Source organism: Amaranthus tricolor, chromosome 8, assembly GCF_026212465.1.
Source record: "Amaranthus tricolor cultivar Red isolate AtriRed21 chromosome 8, ASM2621246v1, whole genome shotgun sequence".
Taxonomy (NCBI): Eukaryota; Viridiplantae; Streptophyta; class Magnoliopsida; order Caryophyllales; family Amaranthaceae; genus Amaranthus; species Amaranthus tricolor.
This window is the reverse complement of record NC_080054.1, coordinates 29,806,584-29,830,858: the sequence shown is the minus strand read 5'-3', so window position 1 is coordinate 29,830,858 and position 24,275 is coordinate 29,806,584. Positions and strand designations below refer to the sequence as shown.

General features: G+C 33.2%; 2 protein-coding genes across 3 annotated transcripts; one reads left to right on the top strand and one right to left on the bottom strand.

The window, feature by feature from the left end:
* Positions 1 to 1,836: 1,836 nt before the first annotated feature.
* On the bottom strand, positions 1,837 to 19,425 carry LOC130820625 (uncharacterized). Of its 2 annotated transcripts, XM_057686068.1 has the most exons (16): positions 19,089 to 19,425; positions 16,263 to 16,336; positions 15,868 to 15,945; positions 14,885 to 14,960; positions 12,257 to 12,321; positions 10,519 to 10,620; positions 7,107 to 7,196; positions 6,050 to 6,124; positions 5,901 to 5,933; positions 5,722 to 5,799; positions 5,432 to 5,494; positions 4,089 to 4,151; positions 3,907 to 3,954; positions 3,131 to 3,175; positions 2,864 to 3,053; positions 1,837 to 2,432 (listed from the first exon to the last, which is right to left on the bottom strand). In XM_057686068.1, exons 1-15 carry the CDS (start codon positions 19,129 to 19,131, stop codon positions 2,868 to 2,870), a joined length of 1,119 nt encoding a protein of 372 aa, XP_057542051.1. In that variant the 5' UTR covers positions 19,132 to 19,425; the 3' UTR covers positions 1,837 to 2,432; positions 2,864 to 2,867. The 2 variants fall into 2 exon arrangements, with proteins under 2 accessions (XP_057542051.1, XP_057542050.1); XM_057686067.1 differs by lacking the exon at positions 1,837 to 2,432 and having other exon boundaries at positions 2,587 to 3,053.
* A 201-nt stretch (positions 19,426 to 19,626) lies between these two features.
* LOC130820624 (uncharacterized) lies at positions 19,627 to 23,814 on the top strand. The gene is made up of 3 exons (XM_057686066.1): positions 19,627 to 19,778; positions 22,676 to 23,043; positions 23,301 to 23,814. The coding sequence occupies exon 3, from the start codon at positions 23,373 to 23,375 to the stop codon at positions 23,745 to 23,747; it is 375 nt and encodes a 124-aa protein (XP_057542049.1). The 5' UTR covers positions 19,627 to 19,778; positions 22,676 to 23,043; positions 23,301 to 23,372; the 3' UTR covers positions 23,748 to 23,814.
* The last annotated feature ends 461 nt before the right edge of the window (positions 23,815 to 24,275 follow it).

The following is a 24,275-nucleotide window of genomic DNA, read 5'->3' as shown; positions in this document are numbered from 1 at the left end:
TTGTATTTTGTAAGGTGTGAGCTACTAATCACTACTACTATCTAGTAAGACAGTCTTGTTTATTGAAAATAAATCAAGAAAAATTGTTTTGTAAAGATATTAAACAAAATCATTTAAGTTGTATTACTTTAATTTAGGTTAATATTTATCTAAGTAATTGCAATGTATTTGTCAATTATGGATATTCCAAACATTATAATCCACAAATGTTGTTTAAGTTTTAAGTTTTTATAAAGCCATTTTAAATTTCACATAAATCATTTTAACTCCGATCAAGTTAATTTATTATAATATCATATTAATTAGCTATTTTGTACAAATATTTAATTATATTTTAAGAGCTATATGGATAATCTCTATGCTTGTATACATAGGTTTATAAATATGATGAAAGTAAGTAATCGCTAATCACCCTTATTATTGATATGTACATTTATATTATATTTGTATTAATTTATTGTTGTTATAAAATAAAATCATTTTTAATGAAGTATGTTAAAAATTAATTTTTTTTTTCAAGAGCTTTTTTTGTAATTTAAACTACTAATTATAAATATGAGATGTGATTTTACAAGATTTTTTTTAAGCAATGCTTTATTTACAATTTTGGCGATACGTCTCACGGTGAAATTATTTGTAAAAAAATTTTGTCTGATTAGATAACTAGTAGTAGTTTTGATGAGTATATGTACTAGTAATACTTAATCATAAAAATTGAGCAAATATAAACAATTATACCAGACCTTTTAAGGTTAAACATGAAGTAAAACGAATAAATTAATCAAACATAAGAATGAAAGATAAAGGAATATCATTGAGCTGTCCATATCATTCATGTGCTCTAAGGACTAATATCACTGTAAAAGTTAATGTTAGCTGACACAATATGACGTACTATTACATGTTACATTGCAACTTACAAAAATTTCAAGTGATTTGTTAAATCACCAAAAAAAATAAAAAGATAATATTAAAATAAATAAAAAATAAATTAAAATGACAAAATTCTCACTCTATTATGTAATAGGATGATTTATTAACCTCACAAATAACTGTTATTTACTAAGATCTTTTCTCATTTTTATTTAAACGGACACGTTTGATTATTATTATAATTGATGATAATTAAAATAGATATTAGCTTTAGTTTTTATCTAATGTGTTATGTCATTTTTATTATAAAGAAACTCTTATTTCTAAAATATGTTTTTATTATAATTCTTATAACTTTTTAATGTTATATTTTTGAGTGGTAAGGACATTGGAACAAATCAATTTAGCTTTCTCGTATTTTATACTCTTACATCACAATTTAATAGGAGTATTAAAAGGTTTTTTATTCAAATGACAGCTTAATAGATTACATAGGCGTACATTTATACATGCATATGAGCCGAGGTCATAATAATTGTTCTTGCAATCTTCTTTTATGGAGTGTAGCAACTAGCAAGTGAGTTTTGTTCTTTTTAATCTATTATAATAAAAGGATCGTCTCTTATGAGAATTGATGGTCAAAATTAACTTTTGTATAAGACGGTCTCATCATGAAACAAACCAATACAAGGATAAATATTATCTACTTATTTTTATTAATTAACCACTTTAAGATTATAGATGATTACATTTAAATTGTAAATAATTACTTTGAGACTATAAAAGAGATTAAGTAAACTGTAAAAGTGATCACTTTAAGATTATACCCATTTTAAGATTATAAATAATGATTTATAATCACTTTAAACTATATAAAATAATCAGTTTAAATTGTAGTAATTGAAATGTAAATGATCACTTTAGATCTCACCATCTCATTAGAGAATTTGGGTTAACCTTGATAATCAAATGATTTAGTCTTGGATTTTATTTTTTGAGAAAATTTAGTCTTGGATTTGTATAGGTTATCTAATTTTATTTTAAATTTAAAAAAAAGATTTATTTTGACGTTTATCAATAAATTAGTAATAAATTCACGAAAATTTAAGCGCATAATTAGCACTAGCAGTGATCTGGGCAGATGGCAGTTACTGTGTTGCAAAATAATTGACAAAAAAAAATGATAAAAAACTGAAAACTGTAGAAAGGCAAATGAACTAAAAGATCAAGGCTTTAATGGGCAAAGGATATTCTTTATTAAAAGAATAATAATAATAATAATAATAATAATAATAATAATAATAATATGATGAAAGTGAAAACGTAGAGAACAAAGCATCTCCAAAGAATAAAGGGAGTACTTTCTTCAGGCCTATTTCTTACTGTATCAGCTTCCAGAAACAGATTGTTCATACCGTCATATGTTGTAATTGGTCTCGCGGAGGTATCTGTAAACTTCTAAACTCCTCTCTAGAGGTTTACTAGTACATCATTCGACTACTGGAGATGTCCAGTGAATCTCGACTGTTTCCCACCGCTGAATCTGGACGGATCTCATACTGCCGTGAAAACCATGGAAAACATAGCATAAACTTCATTGCAAAACTAATAACGCATAAATGCAGAAAAATTTACCAATTATAAGTTCTTTCCAGGAACAAATTTGACAAGTAGTTCTAATGCAGAACCCAAAAAAAGAGAAAAACACAAATATAAATATTCAGTTTTCTTTTTATTGATTTAATTCTGCCTCTCGAGGTCTAAGTTTTCGTATTGTACATGACTGAAAATGATCCTAAATCTATGCTCGTCTTCACTTCTACAAAATTTCATGACAATGTACTTCAAAAATCTTGCAGGCAACTCCTTACTGAAAAGGGAATTAGCCAACAGTATGACTCCGAACCAAAACAACTTCACAGCAGCTTATATTGTACCTATACTGTGTATAACCTTGTGGCCACACAACTTAAGAAATATTACTACTCACCAAACTACATGAACTTGAAATACCGTGTCGCACTAATTGTTCTAGAAAGCAAACCAGCGGTTTTGACATTGGATTGAGCAGCATGAGACTCGGGACTGGAAGGTTTTTCTGTGATTTCTGTTATTTGAATCCCATTTGAAACCCTAGGACTTGAATTGATATCGTATGCTCCAGAAGTCCCTTGACACTCCTGAAATGAATAAATTAGCTTAAGAATACTTCAAACAAGAATGTAAAAAAAACCGAACAACAAAATGGAAAAATCACCTTCTCGCCTGACGCCAAGGTAGCTCTCCTTGGAAGTTCATTAACCTGAAATCAGAAATGCAATTCAGATATAAGATATTCCTAGCAAACATGTAAGATATTTCTAGCAAAAGCATATGCAATAGGTACACTGGACACTGAAGCTATGCCCCTCAAACCTTGTCGGTTCTAGAGCAATATAACTTATTTCATCGGCTAATTCACCTTTGATTTCGTGGTCCGCAAGAATATGGCCCAAAACATAGCGCAAACCAAACTATAATTTGCTTTTTCCGATTTTCTATTCGCGAGAAGATAACTCATGTGACATTGATCTACAAACCATTTTGTTATTCCTATCAAGAGCTTATCTCACTAGATCTAACAAAAGCCATAGACCTGAGCCGAAACAACTGGTTCCAAGAATGTTTTACACCAAAAAATGTTAACCCCCCCTCCCCCCCTCCTCTTATACAAGTAGTGCAGACACCTTATCCCATACTATATAAGAAGCTTTGCTGTCTTATTATGTTTCATCCAGTAGTCCAACTTATAGGCCTAATGACAAGTAACAACATAATCTTTCCATAAAATTCTTCCATTATAATTCCATCACACATCTTGACTGCATTCAGAAGTGATACTGACCATTTCTGGATCAATATAGTCTAAAAGGCTAAATCACTAATTAATTTTGCAGATAAATGCGAAGCATGACCCAATTTGTTTATAGGACAGTACTAAGGATAATATTAGCAAAAGTAGGCATGCAACAAGAGCAACTTTTAGCTACAAACCTTACGAGATCCACTAGCAGTTAAAGTTTTCCCAGACATCGAACCACTCTGCCAAACAAACATAGTATTAAGCAATAAAAAAATAATAAGCACCAGAACAAAATAAATCACGTCAGGAAATATTAAAAGTGGAGCAAGTCTAGCCATCAGATCCAAGAAGGCCGCATAGGAAATAAAATAACCTCACTAGATCCATTCGACGTTGAAGGAGAGGAAGGCTCCAGGACTAAAGGCAAGGACGCAGTCTGCAAGATCACAGCAACGCAAGACTATAGCTTAAACAACAGAAGTTGAGGATAAAACCATCTTACAGCAGCAGCATTTAGCATAAGTCAAGTATTTGTAGCAGATAATAAACAAGGAATATGAAATCAAAGTTCAATGTGGGATACTGCAACCATTTGTATCATGTAGGTTTCCTATTTAGTGGAAGAGGGCAAGGGTCAAGAACCATCTTTACTTTTTCCTTCATCAAAAACATACCAAATAACTTTTACCAACAGGCAGGCAGATATGAGGCGCGCGACTATGGGGAGAACGGGTATGGGGTTGGGTGGGTGAATTTGGTGCCTGTAAGTCCTCATATCCACAACACATGTTGGGTAAGGCTTTTAACAAAATCTATCCACTACCCACAAGATTAATACCAACATCCACACCAATTTGGATGGATGTGGCCCACGAAATTTTACTTACATGTCATCCCTACTAAACCTAATAGTAAAATACTTTTTCCTTAAAGCAAGACATTTACCAAAATCAAGTATTGTAGAATGGCATCACAAAAGTGATGCAAGGTCAGAAAGATGATTCCACAGCCCCATATCATAGCAAAATTATTTAAACCACAAAATCGTAAGGGTGGTTCACCCTGATTCCAAAGAGACCTTCGTTTGCCTCTTCACCAACACATCCTCCTAAAGCTCACACAACTATCTTGTAAATGCAAAACTATACATAGCAATTGTTCACTTAATCAGCAATATCTTAGAGAATATGTTCTTAAGTGCTCATGCAACAATAACACACAACAATACATTACCCAACGCCGTTAAAGTAACTTCACCTATCCGGGGTAAAGGGAGGGGGTTTAAATGTAAGCAATTGCAACCTTACCCAAGGTGCCATGGTCAGCTCAAAATGCTAAACATATGAGAGAAGACAAGAATAAAGAGAGGAGGGTGATGTGTTTGGAACAATATTTTACCTAATTCACAATTGGCTACCTGAATTAATCACATTAGCCCAAAATTCACATGCCTTGTATCACAATTCAAACCAAAAAAGCAGATAAAATAACACTGATATGATCGTATAATGGGCAAAGTGAAGCTTTAAGGCAAAAGGAAAATTAGACAATTTAATAACGTTCCTTTTTATAAAGTTTATATCAATGGTAACTTCGGAAGATAAAAACCTTATTTCTCAAAAAGAAGAAAAAACAAATCCAAGCATCCATCACCAGTCTCATTGACAGCACAGTGATCAAAAACATAAAAAACTAACACCTAGAAAAAAGATTTACCCTTGATGGTGCTGCAATTTGCTGATGTTCAATAGCTGAACTGGAAGCACTAGAAGGTGAATCCTACATTCAGAAACAATTGAATCAATTAAAAGAAAAACCAAGTGGAATATGGAATCAAGCATTTCCATGAAATAAACTAATAAGATGGGAACAAACAAAATCAGATAACAAGCCCCAGGCCCCACACACACCCCTCCCCCCATCAGACTGCAAAAGCAAAGACTTGAGAAAAGTGAATAATGGTTTTTCAGATACGAAGAAGACAAACAGAAGTAACCAGATCATGCCTGAATAAGATCTGCAAATTTATTCTCGGCATCTAGCGTACAAAGTAACAATCTTGCAACTCCTTCCTTTGTATCATCCTGAAAAGGGTTTCACCATAGTTGTAAAACAAATTGAATGTCTACATTTCAACATAGTTCTCTCATCTCTGACTATAAGTTAAATGTTAAAAAAAGAGCACCTGTTTCTCTTGAATTCTGCCCATTCGGGTTTCCTAAAATCAGAAAAAGATAAAAGAGTCAGATGCTACGATTCACAAGCCACTACGAGGGAAGAAAAGATTGATTCTTTTTCTCCCAGTTAAAGAAAACACCAAGTAAAGTTGGTCACCAGAGTCCGAATTTTATGATTGACAGTTTGGAGATCCACCGTAAACTTAGAAACCGTTCCACGTACTACAGATACCTGAAAACATAAAACGCTTACTGAGGATTTGAAATCTATATAAGGAAAATTACCATAACCATCTAATACAATTGAACAGCATGCAAAGCAAATCTTCCATAGGCTCAATAACGACATATCACATCAGTGCCTCACAATTCATTATTGGTGGTCAACATCTGACGAAGCTATATGCCTTGCTGCTTAAATGGTAGTAAGAACAAGAGGATAGCAAGAAAAGAACTTTTGAAATGGGTTTGCTTGCCTCTTCCCAACTCCCAAGCTGTTTTCTTGAAACTTAACCTAAGTTAATATTTACATAGCAATAATTCTAAGACCATAACTTTCTCACGTCACACTTAGTTTTTCCTCGTTTTGATAGCTAGAAACTGCTAAAAATGCTTGCTACGATACTACTTGGGGATACTAGGTTATGAGAACAGAGATAAAGGATATTTGTGCTTGGCGAATTTACAAAGAAGGGGCAAAAGCTCACTTAAAATTGGCTAGAATCTTAGCATGCTAAGTGAACTGAGCACGTTGAAGTTTAGTGGAGATCAAGAAGGTAAGAAACAAGCATATAACAAAAAACATTGGCAATAGAAATTTGTCAAACGCTTGGTAACATAAACAAATCCTTTCTATCCCATTTACTTCGTCTTACAGAGCCAGGCAAAGGTATCAATAGCCAAAGAATGTTTGCTGAGAATGCACTTCTACGTCATCGTTATAGTAGCTACTTAGAATTTGAGTCACAAAAGACAGAAGCCTTTGTGACAGAGGGTTTAATTTGTAGGGAGCTGCAGACCAGAAACAAGACTCCTGTTTATGAGTACCATGTAAATGATTTTAAACCATAGCATTAAAGTCCCAATGCTGTATCATAACTAGAACGAGTACTCTGGGGTTCCAGAGCATTTGGATATCAATTCAACTTATTATAAACCATTCTAGTAAGAAAAGGAAATACAAGCATTTCGTAATTATGGATATTCAACCATACCTCCTCTTTAGTAGTAATACTATTTGCAACAATCTCATCATACTTATGACTTGAACCATCAATTTTGGAAGATAGATCATTTCTAGTAGCCTGCAGCAATGGAAGATTGAAGTGAGACACAAAAAAAAAAAAAACACAGTACCAAAATAATTGATAAATTATGTATGATGATACAGTGTCAAAACAGAAAAAATCAATCTCTCGTGAAGCTTATAAATTTACTCATTTGAATGCCAACTAGCATGCCAAAAAGGAGTCACTAAGGACACAGACAGATAACATCTCTAACCAAAAATGAGAAATCAACTTGTATTACAAAATAGAAAATGAACATACAAAGTATAGTAATTGTATTCAGAAACTCAGTTACAGGACGATAACATTATAATGTAATACCCAAGAAATCATCAAAAAAAGTTCCCAACAATAGTAAATAGATACTGAATTCAAAAATGTTTAAAATCAGTGCGACCTTTCTTCATTTTGCAGTTACTCCTCTAAGTATAAGTGATCATTTCAGCATAATTATCTATAGCAGAATCTCTTTTAAACTATTCAACTCTTGTAGGACAAGCCCACTACACTAATAGGTATGAAGTAACACCAACCAAAATGCCACAGCTATATTTATGACAAGCTACTGGGATAGTATGAACTGTAGTTTACTAGAGGGTAATTTGTCCATAAAATATTTTGCAGTGGAACTGCATTTATGTAAATGACAAAACACATGATTGAAGTTTCCAACTGATTTATTATTCAAATTCACAGTTCTAACCATGTTAGTCAAACTCTTCATTTTACCTTAACTTCCCGTGGATCCTCGACACTAAGACATGGATAGGACACATGGACTATTGGATACTTGGATACTTCATCTTGGACCAAACACATGCATACCTGATACAAGTCCCTAAGACCTAAGTTTGAGTAACAGAGTTCTATAGAGTCATCAGTGAACGAAGCTCTCTCAATCTCAAATTAGTTTAAACAATATCTTTTTTCTTCTGGCAATATTAGTTGACATTTTTACTTTGGCATGGTCCCATCCCTAGGTCATTATATTTTAATTCTTTCCTTGGACCCTCCTCATTCCCAATTATACACATAATCTTTCTCCATCGTCCACATCAGAATTACACGTCAAAAAGATGGGAAAAAATGAAGCCAACAAGCAATTTATGACTAATTTTCTTGAACAATCACGAGTTTCCATTATTTCGGAATGGGCCAAACCTCTGTATTGTTTGTTATGGACAAACCATGTGACTTTTGACTGCAAAACAACTAAACTTTAATTTGTTTCCCTTTCCTTTCCAACTGTTGTTTCATCACTCCTTTAAATGAGCATAAATTTCAATTATCTCAGCACAGCCCATCTTTAAGTCTTGTCTGCTGCAAATAGACCCTGTGAGCAGCGACAGCAAAATAGGTGAACTTCAAATCACTTTTCTTACCTTTCCTTGCACCATCACTCCTGAGTCCGTCTCCTACCCCATTTGTATCACGTGCAACCACCATCACTGCCACTCCCTCACACCGCAAACAACCACAATCACCTCAGCAAAACCACCCAATTTTTTATCCCACATACATAAGTACCACTCAACACCTAAAACCTTTGCACTATCTCCATTATTTTATTTCAACCATTTTATTTAGCAGCACTCCAATAATTTCTTCACTCCCTTTTATCATCACCTTCATCATAAGCATTTTATGTTATATAAACCCCATCATCATCATCACCAATCATTACCTCAATTTAGCTGGGAGAAATATAAAGTTAATTCAAACTTTTAAATCTTGTCTCTTTGACCTAGAAGCACCCGCAATAGGACAATAATTGAAAAATTATTCTAATATTTGTAGGATATGGTTTTTTGTTGTTCCATTCATAACAATGGCGAATACTTAACTTTCAATTATTTTCTTTAGTATGTATCAAGCTTTTAATTTTCTCCTTGAACATGGGAGAGGGGAGGGGGTGAGTATTCATCTATTATAGATCTATAGTGAGTATGGAGTAGGCTTTCTGCAACACCAAATAGGAGTTTGATGGCTCAAATGAACTGATAGGTAATAAAATGAAAGCGCTAGCCTGGACGGGGGAAGGATTCCAATGTTGGCTGGCTATGAATAGTGCATCTGGTGTTATGTCACTAGCCTAGTGGTGGCTTGAGTGATGGTGAAGGTCAAATCTTCAATGGAGAAAGAGATGGGGTGGTGAAAGAGATTTTGTGGTGGTGTGACAGAGGGGTTGAAGAGGTATGGCCATATGGGTGTTAGTAAGGGAGGTAGCGTCGAGATGGGAGGTGAAAGTGGTGTAAGCTATCGTGCGTTATGGTGTGATAACATGATGGGAGTGGGTAAGGAGAGGAGGAAAATAAAGGTCTAAAAATTATTAAATAAAATAACAAGGAAAAGAAAATGAATAGAAGTGGGAACTATTAATAATGTGTCATGTGAATCATCCACAAAAACAAACGGGTCAGCTTTTGCTCAGGTCTACGTGTGTAAGATTCCCAAACTTGTTGGGTCCATTGTAGGATAATTCATAGTAAGAAGTAGACCGTTGGTAGAAGATCAGCCATAGTTTTGACCTGATGTCAATTTTTTCAATATGACATCCTATTGTCTTGCAACTCAATAAAATAGCTAGTGGTGATCAAACTACTACTCAAGAGGCATGGCATCAAACTCCATGATATCCAAATGATAAGTCGGGGAAAGAAGTCGTGAACATCAACAAGTAGGCACAAGGGATTGTCAGCTAAACCAACGATTAACATCATGTATTACCCTAATGCCACTAAGTGGTTAAAATCTAAACTCTAAACTAAAAGGGTGCACACCATTTTTGTTTCCTCATCTCCCTCTTTAAATTCTTTAACCTCTTTTCTAGCGCTTTGAGATTAACCCCTTCCCTTTGGGTAGCATAAGATCATCCACAATAAAAATTGACCGGTGACCTCTAAACTTTCATTCAAACATGGAATTATAGAGATCTAGTCAGATTATAGAAGAAAAGAAAAGGGCACAATTGATGATGATGTCAGCTGCAATATCTTGCTGAACAACTCAAGTTTATTAGCCTCCTTGATTTAGTTTAGTAGATCTAGGTAAAGTGGAGGTACCCAAGAAAAAAGAAGTTTTCCGAATTTTTCTATTTGATGGAAACAGTTATACAGTATTCAGGAACAAAAGATGGCCAACTGAACAAGTAAAAAGCACAGCAATAGTCGTAATTTGTTTAAAGCCACTACTATTATCTTGGGAGCCAGAGAAATCAGCTGTAGACTGAGAACCTAGAACAGATAAGCAGCTATAGCGCCATAGTACCATAAATGAAAAGACTATCTGACAAGCCTATGTAGCAAAAATAGAAAAGAAAAGGAAAGGTGAAACTTGCCCTGAGTGAGAGAAAAACATCATCAAGCTGCTTTGCAACAGACTTACAGGCATCTGATAGACCACGCTTGGTGGCAAACATGAAGTCTTGAATTTTCCAACCCTATCAATGTTCATACAAGAAGTTACAAAATAAGTAATCCTTTCCACCTGGAAGAGTAATCAAAGAGCTAGACCAGCAGATAAGGTGAAGCATATAAAAGGTCAAGGAGGCAAAAGAGGGACAGGTTTTTAACATATTATTAATCACGAAATAATTCTTACAACAAAAACACATCTTCATCCATTTAATATAGCAATATATAACTTCTTGACCAGCATTAACAGAGAGATGAGAGGAATCATGTGTCAGCTGAGATGAGAAAAAGAAACTTCTACTAAGTATAAGCCAAAATCAAACCATCAAAAGCCGGAACCCATACTCTTTTTTTGTACACATACCAATTTATTGAAAGGAAGACAGATGTAACTAGTAGAGCAAAAATATGTACTGCTGTCCTCAAATGAATACTTGTATGACTTGGATCACATAGAATAAAAAGTGGGGAATGGATAAAAAAAAGTGTTAATGAAAGAGAGAAACTTATTGGGGGTTGAGGCTCACACCACATGAGAATTATGGAGAATGCCAGACCAAATAGTTAATGTGTAACCTTTAGTTACATGGGAACGGTTGTATGGGGCATTTACCTGGAAGGCAATACGATTTGGAACTTGGGACGGGAACGGGAACACGGGACGCTACCTTGGGTGACTCCGGAACAGTGGGTACCCTTTTTGATTTTAAAATTTACAAATTAAAATTAAAAGGAGTTAAAAGAAATTAATGAAAAGTAAAAATGACAACATATAAAACAGCAGAGTTTATATTGTAAAATACTTTTTTAAGTGTGTAATGTATTGTATAATACTTGGAATGACTGAGTGATGAAGTAAGTTTAAAATTAAGAATAAGGAAGAAAAGAAAAGGAAAGGAAACCGAAATAAAAGGGTAAAAGTAAGACAAATTATTTATACACAATTTAATGAAGGAAAAAAATGGGCCAGGCCCACTAAAGGATATGTTTCAAACCCCAATTATATATAAGTAATCTCACAGCACAAAAAAACCCTACATAGTGACGGCTCCCTTAAATTTCATCAGCAAACTTAAGAAACTTACCATGGCAGCACCACCGAGGCACCTACTGACCTACATAAAAACAACTCCTGAGCATCGCCTTTCTTATTTCTACTTCATCTCTTTCTTTTCATTTCTTCTAATATCTCTTCGTGAAAGCTAGCGATGGTGGTGAAGGGTCGCGCGTTTTGACGATTTGGGACGTGACCCGGCGATCTGGTACAGTGTCGTCCGCAATTGGGTCGGATGTTCCTAATCGAAAAAGACCCTACGTTCCGCATTCCAGGTAACATAGGTATGGGGTATAGGTTGAGTAGGAAAGTTTCCATTTTGAGGTACCAGACCAAAAGATACATCAGTTCATGAATTAAACTCATTTTAATTTACCCTCACTGCTATGTTACATAACAACCATTTACTCAGTATGCACTTGCAAAGTTGCAATAAATCATTAACTTTTGTAAAATCTTAAATGATGCATAGATGATGCACCAATGCTACACTTGAGATAGAGCAAGACAAGATTGTGGCCATAATTGCTACCATGAATAACAGAACTCAATTAAAAGTAAAGTAGGCTCCAAAAAATTAGCATAATAATCCAAAATCTCAAAATTACCTTCCACCGCACATATCCATAGCCAACAACAGCAATCACAATAATTACACCGTATCGACGACCGCCTATACATTAAAAGAACCATGTTAAATAGAAAATATCTAAAAGAGAAATCAGATAGCAGGTTAAAAGGCAACTCAATCATTTATCTTAATATACAACTATTCTAGAAGAAATAAATGCATTTCAACTATCCAGCCACTAACGTGCTACAAGACATTCTTAACATTGTCTTCTACTAGTGTAATGGATGTAAGCCGTCAACAAAAAGGGAGCAAAAGACTAACAGCACAACAGAATTTTCATTTGGTGATTCTTAGCTCTTTCTTCTCCACCTCTTTGAGGTAATTCACCTAACAAAAGCAAGATAGAATTTGACCTATAAAACCTTCAAAAGCAAGGTAATCAAGTGACCTCCAAAGCCTGTTTACTTTAGGAAGAGGTGCATTTAAGTGCCATAGAGTCATACACTACACATCCTCCACATTTTAATCCCTGCACACAGACGAGATAGAAGAAATGTCTCCTAAGCTTAAAAAAAGTCCTACTTCTAATGTGTTGCTCTAAACTAATGACAAATGAACTATAACTACTTTAAATAACGACTGACAGCTCCCTTTTCATTAAAATTGTACAAATATAAGTCACCAAGTTCATGTCTATATCAAGCTACACTAAAAAGTCAGACTACTTAAAAAATAGGTGTTATTCAAGAAACACTTTTCAGAAACATCCCTCCTGCTTAACATGATGAACAGGATAGTGAAGAAAATGCCCCGAAAGCCACATGCAAGTCTTAAGTATTCATCTCCCTTCTCTAAACCTTCAGGTTAACAAACGATACTAAACTAGGTCCTTTTTTGGGGGGAGATAAGTAAGAACAACAACACTAAGGGAAACAACCTATAGAAAAAGGAATACCAAAATCAAAATATAGCACGACCTACTATCAATTTAAGATATCATATACTACTTTGTCCTCTTTGATTTGCATCAGAGGTATTGGGTTATTTTTAAGAAAGTGGTAATAAATGAAGAGAGAGAATAGAGAATGAATTGTGTGGATGAAATTAAAAGAGTTAAAATGTATGGATAAGATTAAAAAAGTGGTAGGCTATTGTCCAAAAATAGAAATGATGCAAATTAAGTGGGACGGACCAAAATGAAAAATGATGCAAATTGAATAGGACAGAAGGAGTATAGACAAACTACATACAGTCCTCAACTTATACACCAAGCTATCGCCTTCCAACTTTTAAGTACACAACCATGTAGCCAACAGAACTACCTTCAACATGTAACAAATTAACTTTATAAGTAATAACTTACAAGTAATACCTCTTTTTTCATCCACTCTGTTTTCATCCGCCCTCATTTTTTTCACTTCCAACTTTGGCTTATGCTTTTCTCAACTACAACCTTAATTTTCCACAATTTGGTCCCATCTCCCACTGCTCAATCTACCCATGAATTCACCTACTCTATCTTCAAAGACCCATACGCTCACCCCACCCAACCCTACATGCACATGACATCATCCCACATCCATTTCTCTAGTTCCTAAAGTTGTAGCAACATGAACTAATTCAAAAAATAGAAGCAAAAGTCGAAAAAGCAAAAAGAACTGAGTCCAGTCAACAGGTAGTTATCATCACAACAATCACCTATCATCCACCCTATATGAGGTATGTCATCCTACCACCATAAAAAGAATGGATCTCAATATGTCCATGTATGCAACTTCCACTCCCACAATCCAGATAAAATGGTTCCTTGTCTCTATCCCGACATAACTATTGTCAACAATTTATTACGATTCCGGTCAAACTCCAGTGTGGAGTTAGAATATTTATTACAAACTACTCAGGGAAAACTTCCAGAAGTTGCATATTATTGCCACGAAATATTAAGGACAAAGTTGAAAGAAAAGAAAGAAATGAAAAAGAAGAAACTTCTTTCTGAAAACTTATGTTTATTCTTAATTATTTGCCTTTTGCTTGTTCTACCATTCTCTAACAGAATTGAATTGAATTGTCAGCCTTTCTTCCCAGTATGCGATTGCATCTCATTCGCTGTTGATTCTATTCCAAATTATTCGCTACTTCTTGCTAGTTAAACTATTCTCAAACAGATTTTAAACTGCATTCTCAGCCTATTTTCCCGACTTGCCTCTGCATCTGATTCACTGTTGGTTATTCTTTAATAAGCAACTTGCCCCTTCTGGCTCCTCTTTCTGTAAACTTGATTCATAGCACAATGCCCACAATCACACCAAAGCACTACACCCCCAAAGCATAAGGAAAGACATTAGTATTGCACTCTGTTTATCCACCCTTATTCCTTAAACTTAAGCTGCAGAAGCAATTAAACTTTCTTAACCAGCGTCTTTCCCTTTATTCTGAGTTGAATTTCACCCACACAAACAAGCCAGATATAAGAGTTGTTCATGTGATATTTAGAGTTTCAGATACATCCATTACTAGAGGCCACCAAAACAAATGTCTTTGCTTTCTATCTTATTTAGTTTCCTCTCCTTCCCACGAGTTTCAACCATTAAATATACTATAGTCAAGCTAATCAGAAAAAACATCTTAAATTCATCTGATTGGTAATATAAAGGCAAACTACCTGCTGCATTTGAAGTCACAATTGTCACCGGTTTGCTTGATGCAAGTAGTTGCAGCTCTTGCCTTAAACTGTTAACCTGAAAAAGCAAAAGATCAGACCAGAAGCTCTAACTAATTCAGACCTAGTATTTCAGCTCAATGCAAAAGTAAAATAATTTTATCACAATAGAGAACAACCAGCTAAGGGTAAAATTGGGCAGGAAGAATGTCAGAAATCTATCAATAGGAAACACAATCAGGAATGTAAAAGCATCATCACTAAAACACTAACTATACCACCCAGCAACTGTCCTCTATAAAAGGATCCAAAATTAGAACATATTTCTAAACATGATTCAAAATAATTCATCAGTGACTTTACAAAAGAAAACATCACACATATTTAACATATCGGTCTATTAAGTTGATTTTATGGTTCTTTCAGTTAAGCAATCACTAGACATGCTCTTTCATCAAAATATATTCCTCCAAGCCACAAGGTCACCCTGGTAATAGGAAAGCTTTAGAGTGAACAGATGAGCAGATTAAGGAGAAAAGATAAGAATCCAGGGCCTAAATCCAGACTAAGATCAAACTGACAAACAGAAGTTTATCTCTAACGCACACATGCTATTACCCCAATCAATCAAGTGCATGACAAAGGCAATTTCATACCAGTCAAGGTTTTTTAGAAAACATAGTAGAAATGCTTCAAACAAAAAAAAAAAAAAAAAAAAAAAAAAAAAGAAGAAAAGTTCTGATGTAGTCCCTTGTAAATTACTCATTATCTAAGCTTTAAGTAAACCCTTCTAAGATCAAAGTACAATGATTAACAAAATAACAGTCACATAGATAACCACAAAAAGATTGTTCACGGGAAGGATTGTCATCTATGTTTTGAACAACAGTAAGTTTGTATATTCATTACGAGAAACTTTGGCCACATTTAGCATTAAAATCAGATAAAGAAAACAGGAACAGGCAACTAGTTTTGTAAGCAAACACCTGAGCCATCAAAGCGTCATTTCTTGGTTTGCTTGTTGAGGAAGTTGAATTACTTTGATGTGTTGGCTTCAGAGCAACCTGTGACACAACAGATCACATCAACTTAGTCGCTTACTACATCAATAGATGGTTAAGAATTCCATGATAAAGGCTTTGGCTATGGGATGACGTGAAGCGTTGTAAACAACAAACATTAATGAAGAACAAAAATACAGAAGCACAGCTTTTAAACATAAGCAAGACATAGATGTGCGGCAGGTTCTGATGGAAACTACGTGAAAAGCAGCAAAACAGCAAAATACACATAAGAATGAAAGAACTAGCTTACATCAGTAATATAAAGGGGCTAGCATTACAAAGATTAAAAAAAATAGGAAATTGTTTACAGATATCACCTTTACAACACTTGAGATGACATCTGAGAAACTAGGCAAGCGTTCCTCTTTAGCTAAAACAGCACCCAGGATGCCTACAATGCATAAGATAGCATTGTCAACAAGGTGCAATTCAAAGTTTAAGTCTCATTATCAAACTAACTGGTATATAGCAATAGAATAAAAACAATTTTCGATCAACATTTCAAGTGACTTAACACAACTTGGTTGAGCCAAAAGTTCTTATAAAAGAAACCATTAGTAGTTAAATTTGGCTACCATGCAAATATCATAACATAAAAAGGTTTTAAATGAAGCAATGTTATATTTGTACTTCTCATACATAGCATGTAAGTAAGATGTTCATTTTTTTAAAATGGATTAAGAGCCTAGGCTTTATGGATCCTTATGGCTTTAGGGTGCCTCCCACCTTTTACAACTAAGATCTCTAGTCATACACTAAACTCATCAAAAAAGTATAAAGAAAATACGTAGCTAGGCAGTAAAATACGACATCCTTAGCCTGTAGAGTTGGTTTGATAATTATTATGATTATGTGAAGCAACCCAAAAGACCAAAGACGGGAGATGTTCCTTCGTGAAAATAAAACCTAAGCAAAAATTTGAAAGCCAAACAACAAGAATATTAGATGATTCCATGCTTGTAATTTAAATCCACTTTACTAATGTACATTTTCTCCAATAAACCCATAAAACTAAATGCTCTATAATCTTTAATAGTTTGACCAACTAGACAAACTAAGCACATTATACTACATTACAACCTCTTTTGTCTCTAAGATGACAATTACCACAAGATTTCAAAATTAGAAGATTGTTGTAAGCAATGGCTGAAATAGTATATTGAATAAATAGATGCAAGAGAAAGAAACATTGGCAACATGAGTTTATAGAGAACAAAAATGAAAACATGACAAAGGAAGCAACACAACAACATTTCATTACCCAAATTTCATTAAGTTGCTTTCACCTAAGGTGAGATTTGGATGACTAATGAACGCAAGCTTACACAATCTTACCCTTGTTAGTGGTAAAAACTATTTAGTACTTTGTAACTTTTAGACATTAGGAAAGACAATTTTTTAAGTTGAAGGGAAGAAAATGGGCTAAACTTGAAATTTGACAAATTTTTATATCAGTTTCCACTCAATTCCTAATTGTTATGAGAAATACAAAAGTAGAAAATTAGAAATTATATGAACTTCTTTCTCAATACTTTTTACCAAACAAACTAAATATAGCTTTTAAATGAGAAAATTTGACTACTTTCCCATTGAATCTACCTATAAGGCACATAATATATGTCGAAAAATAAAAAGTGGGAATCTGCAATGGAATGGATTTGTAGCCATTGAGAGGTTATAGAACTTTGTCCCACATCGATTGTTCAGACAACTAATATTGGTTTATAAAGTAAATGGTCTCTATCACCTACTAGGATAGTCTTTTGGGTGATCTCTCATTTTTTATATAGCAGAATCCTACCCATCTTCAACTAATATAGATTATATCTCTCCAACGTCCAAACGCACAACAGAGAAGACAGACCTAAGTCACAATTCAATTATTAAAATGAATATTAACGTTAATTAATTAATTAGCATATTTATTAAATTATTACAAATTTCTTTGTGATTAGTTCTCTTCAAATAATTCATTGTATAGTACGTAGACATTTGATCAATATATGGACTATGAAGTAAAGCTCAAGTTAATGGCTAAAGCTCTACAACAAGAGAAGATCCTTCATTGGATTCAATCTAATACCAACCAACACTTCTGCCAGAGATTCAAACTTATGATTTCGCTATGATATAATATGAAGAAATCAACTAAATTAAAAATAAGTCGATTATTATAATTTCAGAATATGTTATATTCTCATTAAAAATAAACTAAATTAAAAATAATTCAATTATTAAAATAATCCTACCCATCTTCAACTAATTTAGATTATATCTCTCCAACGCCCAAATGCACAACAGAGAAGGCATACCTAAGTCACAATTCAACGTGGTTTCGCACATTCAACCAACTTGTCCCTGCTCTTTAAATGAGCACAACTACTTGTCCCAACACTTTTACACCCTTATGATAAAAATACCATTGTTTGATAGATTTAAAATCCTTTACAACTCAAAAAATACAATGTAGCCTTGTTTTTGCTGCTACATTTAGTTTAATAGTACACAATTTGGATACTGTAGCATTCTATTACTTAAGTATTAATGCCTGCATAACTTGCAATGGATAATGAATACTTAGAGCATGATTCTATCCTTTATAATAAGAATACCTTATTCTTATGTAATATTACATCCTAGGTGAAAACCTTAACATCCTGAAGTTCCAGACTGCTTAAAAATTAGAAACAAAGACAACTATAAACTTAAAATACATCCCATTAGCATTAAATATGTTTCATAATAAAGTGTTGATTTAGAAAATTAATAACATTATGTATAATAATTGTTCACTTAATGCTCAAACTTCCCTATTCCAGCTGCAATTTAACAGCCAGCAATTAGCCATAAAAAACAAATTTAAGGCAATATCAGCAAATAAAACAATCTCATATATGATATGACCCCTAAAATTCAAACCCTAACACGTCCCCAATACCGATCAAATGTGCACCATATACTACATAACACAATTAGCTCTCCCATATGAAAATTCAAACCCTAACACGTCTCCAATACCGTTCAATTTGCAATAACAACGAAAACCCTATTAATATGATCTAAATCAAACTGGAAAAAATAAAATAAACAAATTCAGACACAATTTTAGCAAAAACAGATAGAGATAGAAAGATAATAGAAACCTGCACCGACGAGGATAGTGAGCTTCCCCATGGTGAGAGCCATGATTGACGAAAACCCACCAAAACCCTAAGAATTTAGTTACTCTTAATAATGAAAAAAATGAGTTGATTTATTCAATTTTATATCGTTAAATTAAGAAAATAGAGCTCCAAAAGCGTCAAAATTGCAATTTTTTTATAAATTCTGGATTTCAATCAAGTTTTTTGGAACGAAAAAAATTAGTGACTTGGAGGAGGGGCCTGCTTTTCTCTCTCCTAATTTATTGTGGGGTGAGCTTTCTCGCAACGTTGTGCACTTGTGGTTGTGTGAGGGGACGGAGAGACTGGAAAATTAGATTAGACCTGGTTCAAGTTTTTAATTTATTTTAATGTTTTGTTCGGAAATATACATTTAATTTGTAAATTTGGAATTGCCTCAATTTACTTGTTTGGTTGGTCATAAATTTCAATTTTAGAATTTGGCCCAATTCCAATCTAATTCCAATACTCTTTCAAATAGTCCATGGTAAAATGACAGCCCATGATCTATCATTTCAAATCCAATTTGCCTCTTCCACTTAACCCTATTTTCATCTTTCACCTTCTATCTCTCTTTAATTGCTGTGTTCTCCCAATTCCGATTCAATCTATCTCGATCCACCATTGTTGTTGGTGTTTATTGCTCCAAAGCTTTTCATCCTTACTTTTCAGGTATGTTTCATCTCTTACTTTCTATTTCTCTTCAAGTATGTTTCGTCCTTGTTTCTGTCATTAACTCTTCTTACCCCATTGTTTCTTAATTTTCCAATTTGATTGTGAACGAGACTAATTATTGTTTCAGTCAAAGAATTTGTTTTTATCATGTTTTTCTTGTCATCGACACAATTGTTTTGAAACAAAGTAATTGAAAGGTATAGATTTCTTCTTTATCATATTCTTGTTTGTTTTTCAAGTGTGTTGTTTAGTTAATTTCAGTAATTAGGTTTTTCAATTATGTTTTTGTACAAAATTTTAATCTTAAACTTAGTTTATTTTATTGTTTTACCCGATTATTAGGTTATTTGCTTTAGATTAGGTTGTTCTACTCAATTTTAAAGTGAATTCGTAGTTTGATTATTGAATTTTAAAGTGAACTCATAGTTTTACTGTGTTGTTGAAGTTGCTAATTGCCATTATTGAGGAGGTTATGCTAAAAATAGACAGAAGTTGAAGATCATCCTCTTATTCATGTAAACAATTTTTGGGATTAAAATTGAGACCTTTTTTTATTCTTGTTGTGAAATGAAGTGGAATTCGAGATAAGTAAACTCAGTTTAGTGCAATTATTTGTTCGATTATTGTTGTGAAATGAAGTGAAAATACCTACTGAATCAGCCATTTCTGGTTCATGCTGTTTTTTGTTAGTTGCTAATAAAGTATAATGTCGTTAGTTGTCCCTTAGTCATCCTTTGGTGTCTTATGCGCTTTAATTTCTATTCAAAAGCACAAATGGTGTATTAGTCAACCTTTGAAAATTATATAAATAGAAACAACTAGTCTCTTGAGATACCATCTTTTTTAGAGACATATTTTAAGTCCAGCTCATTAAAGATTAATGCTCTGAAATAAAATCAAATTGTGTACTGTCGAATTTGAAAGTTTCGTCATTCTACAAACTTTATTTTCTCATCACTTTATTATTGAATCTTGTCCCCCTCTATTATTTTAATGTTTTATTTTATTACTTCATTTACATTATTAAGGGGTTAAAAGTTAAATCATATACTTCTACTAGAAGTGTCAACGATTCTTAATGTTAATAATAATTTATACAATTTGTAAGTACTTATTAATTGCAAAATACTCCCATGTATCCTAAGTGACAAATATTTTTTTTGTGGGAAGACAAAAAAGTATGATCAACTTGGTATTCAAGAATCCAGAAAACGTGCAAGGGAGAATGTGGATAAAGATAAGAAAATTGTTATGGCGGTTGTATGTTTTTTCATGACTGTTGTTGTGGCTTGGTTTGATTTGAGGTATGGAGTAAAGGAAATAACATGGAATCAAAAAGAACGTATGAATAGACAAACAATTTGGATGGACACGTTGATGAATGATAGAATATGTAGGGAGCAATTACGTCTAGACAAACGTTGTTTTGAGAAATTGTGCAATATTTTACAATCCAAGGGTGGTTTAGTGACTACAAGATATGTTACAGTGAAAGAAATTGTTGCAATTTTTCTTCATGTTCTTGCACATGATTTGAAAAATAGAACAATACAAGCAACCTTTGCTCGTTTTGGAGAGACTATTAGTTGACAATTTCACGTAGTCCTTAAAGCACTACTCAAGCTTGGAAAGTATTATATAAAACCATGTAATAACCAGAGCAATTACACAAAGGATACAAAGGGGAATAGGTTTGAGGTAAGTTATAGTGTAAAAAATAAATTGATGTCTTTACTTTCTTAGGAGGTTTGATTTGTAGTATTAACTAGCATAAACCATATTAGGGCGTTGTTGGAGCTCTTGATAAGACTCATATTAAAATGACTGTACCTATTGAGGATCGAGCTCGCTACCGAGATAGAAAGGGGGACATTAGCACCAATGTTTTAGCTGCATGTGATTCAAATCTTTGTTTTACTTATGTTTTGCCTGGTTGGGAAGGTTCTACTTCGGATCCACGCATTCTTCGTGATGCTCTTCAAAGGCCTAATGGTTTGAAGATTCCTAAAAGTAAGACTTTATATATGTAACAACAACCTAATAATTTACACCAAATGTAAAATGAAATGCTAATATATGTATAATAATTATATAATGCAAATAAGTATTTTCTTGTGGATTTGGGATTTGCTAACGCTGAAGGTTTTCTAGCTCCTTATAGAGGTATGAGGTACCATTTGAATTTGTGGAGAGGCACCACTCCAACAAATTACAAAGAGCTTTTTAATTTACAACATTCTTCAACTCGAAACACAATTGAAAGGGCTTTTGGGTTATTGAAAAAGCAATGGAGTATACTTAGAGATCCAAGTTTTTATGATAAAAAGACTCAAATTAGAATTATCAACGCTTGTTTTATTCTTCATAACTTTTTGAGGGATGAAATTATAGATGAAACAAGTCTTATTAATGAGGTAGATGAAGATTTACTAAATATAGAGACATTTGATGAAGAAGATGTAGAAGATGATTACATTTTTAGTAAGCAATCAAGTAATGAGTGGAAAGTGTTTAGAGATAATCTTGCTCAAAAGATGTTTGAAGAATATCAACTGCGAAGGAGACATGTTACTTGAGATTTTAGTTAGGAGATTTTTGTCCTAGATGTCTTAAATACTTGTAGATACTAAGCTAGATTGAAAGTCTTATTACTCTCTTAAGTATTATTTGAAAGAACAACTTAATTATGTATTGTTATTTGCACTAAAGCCTTTAAAGTATGTTGTTTTCTCGGGTACATGAAGACTTGTTTAAAATCATATGGCTTCATTATTTGCACTGCTACTCGTAATTGTTCATATGTAATTATTTCATTGCATATTCTGCAATTTTTCTTTATATTGTTGAGGAAATGCTTGTTAATGTTGATTGCCTTTGCTGCGACATACTTTTAGCATTCATCATGAAGAGATCCAAAAAAGAGCCGATGGTACCACAAAAACAACCAAAACGATCTTATTTTACTTGGAACCAACAAATGGATGCTATACTTATCTCCACTTTGTTTGAGCAAATCAGTGAAGGAAATAAGGGCGATGGAGAATTCAAACCACAAGCATATCAAGCTGTTACTGATAACCTAAGGAACCAATTGGGTTTATTGGCTACCACCAAACATGTAAAGAATCGAATCAAAGTATGGAAGAAACATCATTCAGTTATCACAGATATTCGCACTTACACCAAGTTTAAGTAGGATGATGATAAAAAGATGCTTGTTATCCCAATTGAAGACCACGAGGAATGGAGTGCCTATTGTAAGGTACAATCTCATAAACTGACTTTATCTAAATATTTGATAGTAATATTCTTAATTAGTTTCAATTTCATATTATTATCTATTAAAATTCTTCACCTTATTTTCAGTCTTTGCTTGTCTTTGCCTTTTGTATTATTTTCAGCCCTTGGTTTTTATATTATTGTCGGTGCTTGTGATACCTTTTATAGGAAATAAATAGAATTATAAATAACTTGTATTTTTGATCTTTATAATATTTATCTAGTAATTTTTTTAAATAGGTCAATCCTGTGGCGTCTGCTTATTGAAATAAGATTATCGATCATTGGGATGAAATATGTTCACTATTTGCCATGGATAGAGCTACGGGTCAAGAAGCTGAGCAACATGAAGAATCTGTGGCAGCTATGGAGAAAGAAAATGAAACTTGCAGTGCATCTGAGGTAAACACTGCATCATCTAACAAGAGGTCAAAGAAAGATTCTATCGTGGATGCTATTTTTAGATTTACAGAGTCATTTGAAAACTATCTACAATCAAACAAACTTCCACCTAAGCCCGATTCCAAAGAGGTTTATGATGTTGTTTCAAAGGTTGCCGGACTAGATCGACATGAAGTCTTTAAGGCAACAAAGCTGTTTTTGAAGGATACAGAAGAGTTTGTTATGTTAAAGGAACTACCAGAAAATGAGAAATTAGATTGGGTGTTACTATGTCTCAACTCTTGAACCATTATGTTTGATTAAATGTTACTATTGAATTCAAGAATTGTAATTCTTCATTTTTGCCAAACAATGTTAGAATTTGAAACTTAGAAATTGAAAATCTCATTGATTCCAAACAAATTTTAGGATTTGTAATTATGGAATTGTAAATTCTAAGATTTTCCAAACAATAAATTTGAAATTGAAATTCAAAATTTAGAAATTCAAAATTGAATTCTGAATTTTCAATTCAATTCTTGATTTCCAAACGCAAATTTATTTAGATGTTATTTAGTAGTTCACTTACAAAAATGAATAGTTACTAAAAATTAATTATAGTGAATAAAAATTAGATGTAATTAGAAAAAATTATTAATAATTTGTAAAATCAGCTACAATCAGTAAATTTAGTTATATTTTATAACTAAAAGTCAATTTCAATCGATAAAAATTAGTTACAATCAGTAAAAATTATTTTTGATTATTAAAAATCAATTTAGTCAGTAAAAATCAGAAAAATTAAGCAAGACCAATATTTAATAATTGCAACAA

What these genes read in the sequence shown, in the direction of transcription:
- LOC130820625 (XM_057686068.1), bottom strand. Translation starts at nt 19,131, where the DNA reads ATGGCTCTCACCATGGGGAAGCTCACTATCCTCGTCGGTGCAG. An exon ending in GTATTACTACTAAAGAGGAG is followed by an intron (nt 6,125 to 7,106) that starts GTATGGTTGAAT and finishes TTATGTTTTCAG; the next exon opens with GTATCTGTAGTACGTGGAAC. An exon ending in ATCATAAAATTCGGACTCTG is followed by an intron (nt 5,934 to 6,049) that starts GTGACCAACTTT and finishes TTCTGATTTTAG; the next exon opens with GAAACCCGAATGGGCAGAAT.
- LOC130820624 (XM_057686066.1), top strand. Translation starts at nt 23,373, where the DNA reads ATGGATAGAGCTACGGGTCAAGAAGCTGAGCAACATGAAGAATCTGTG.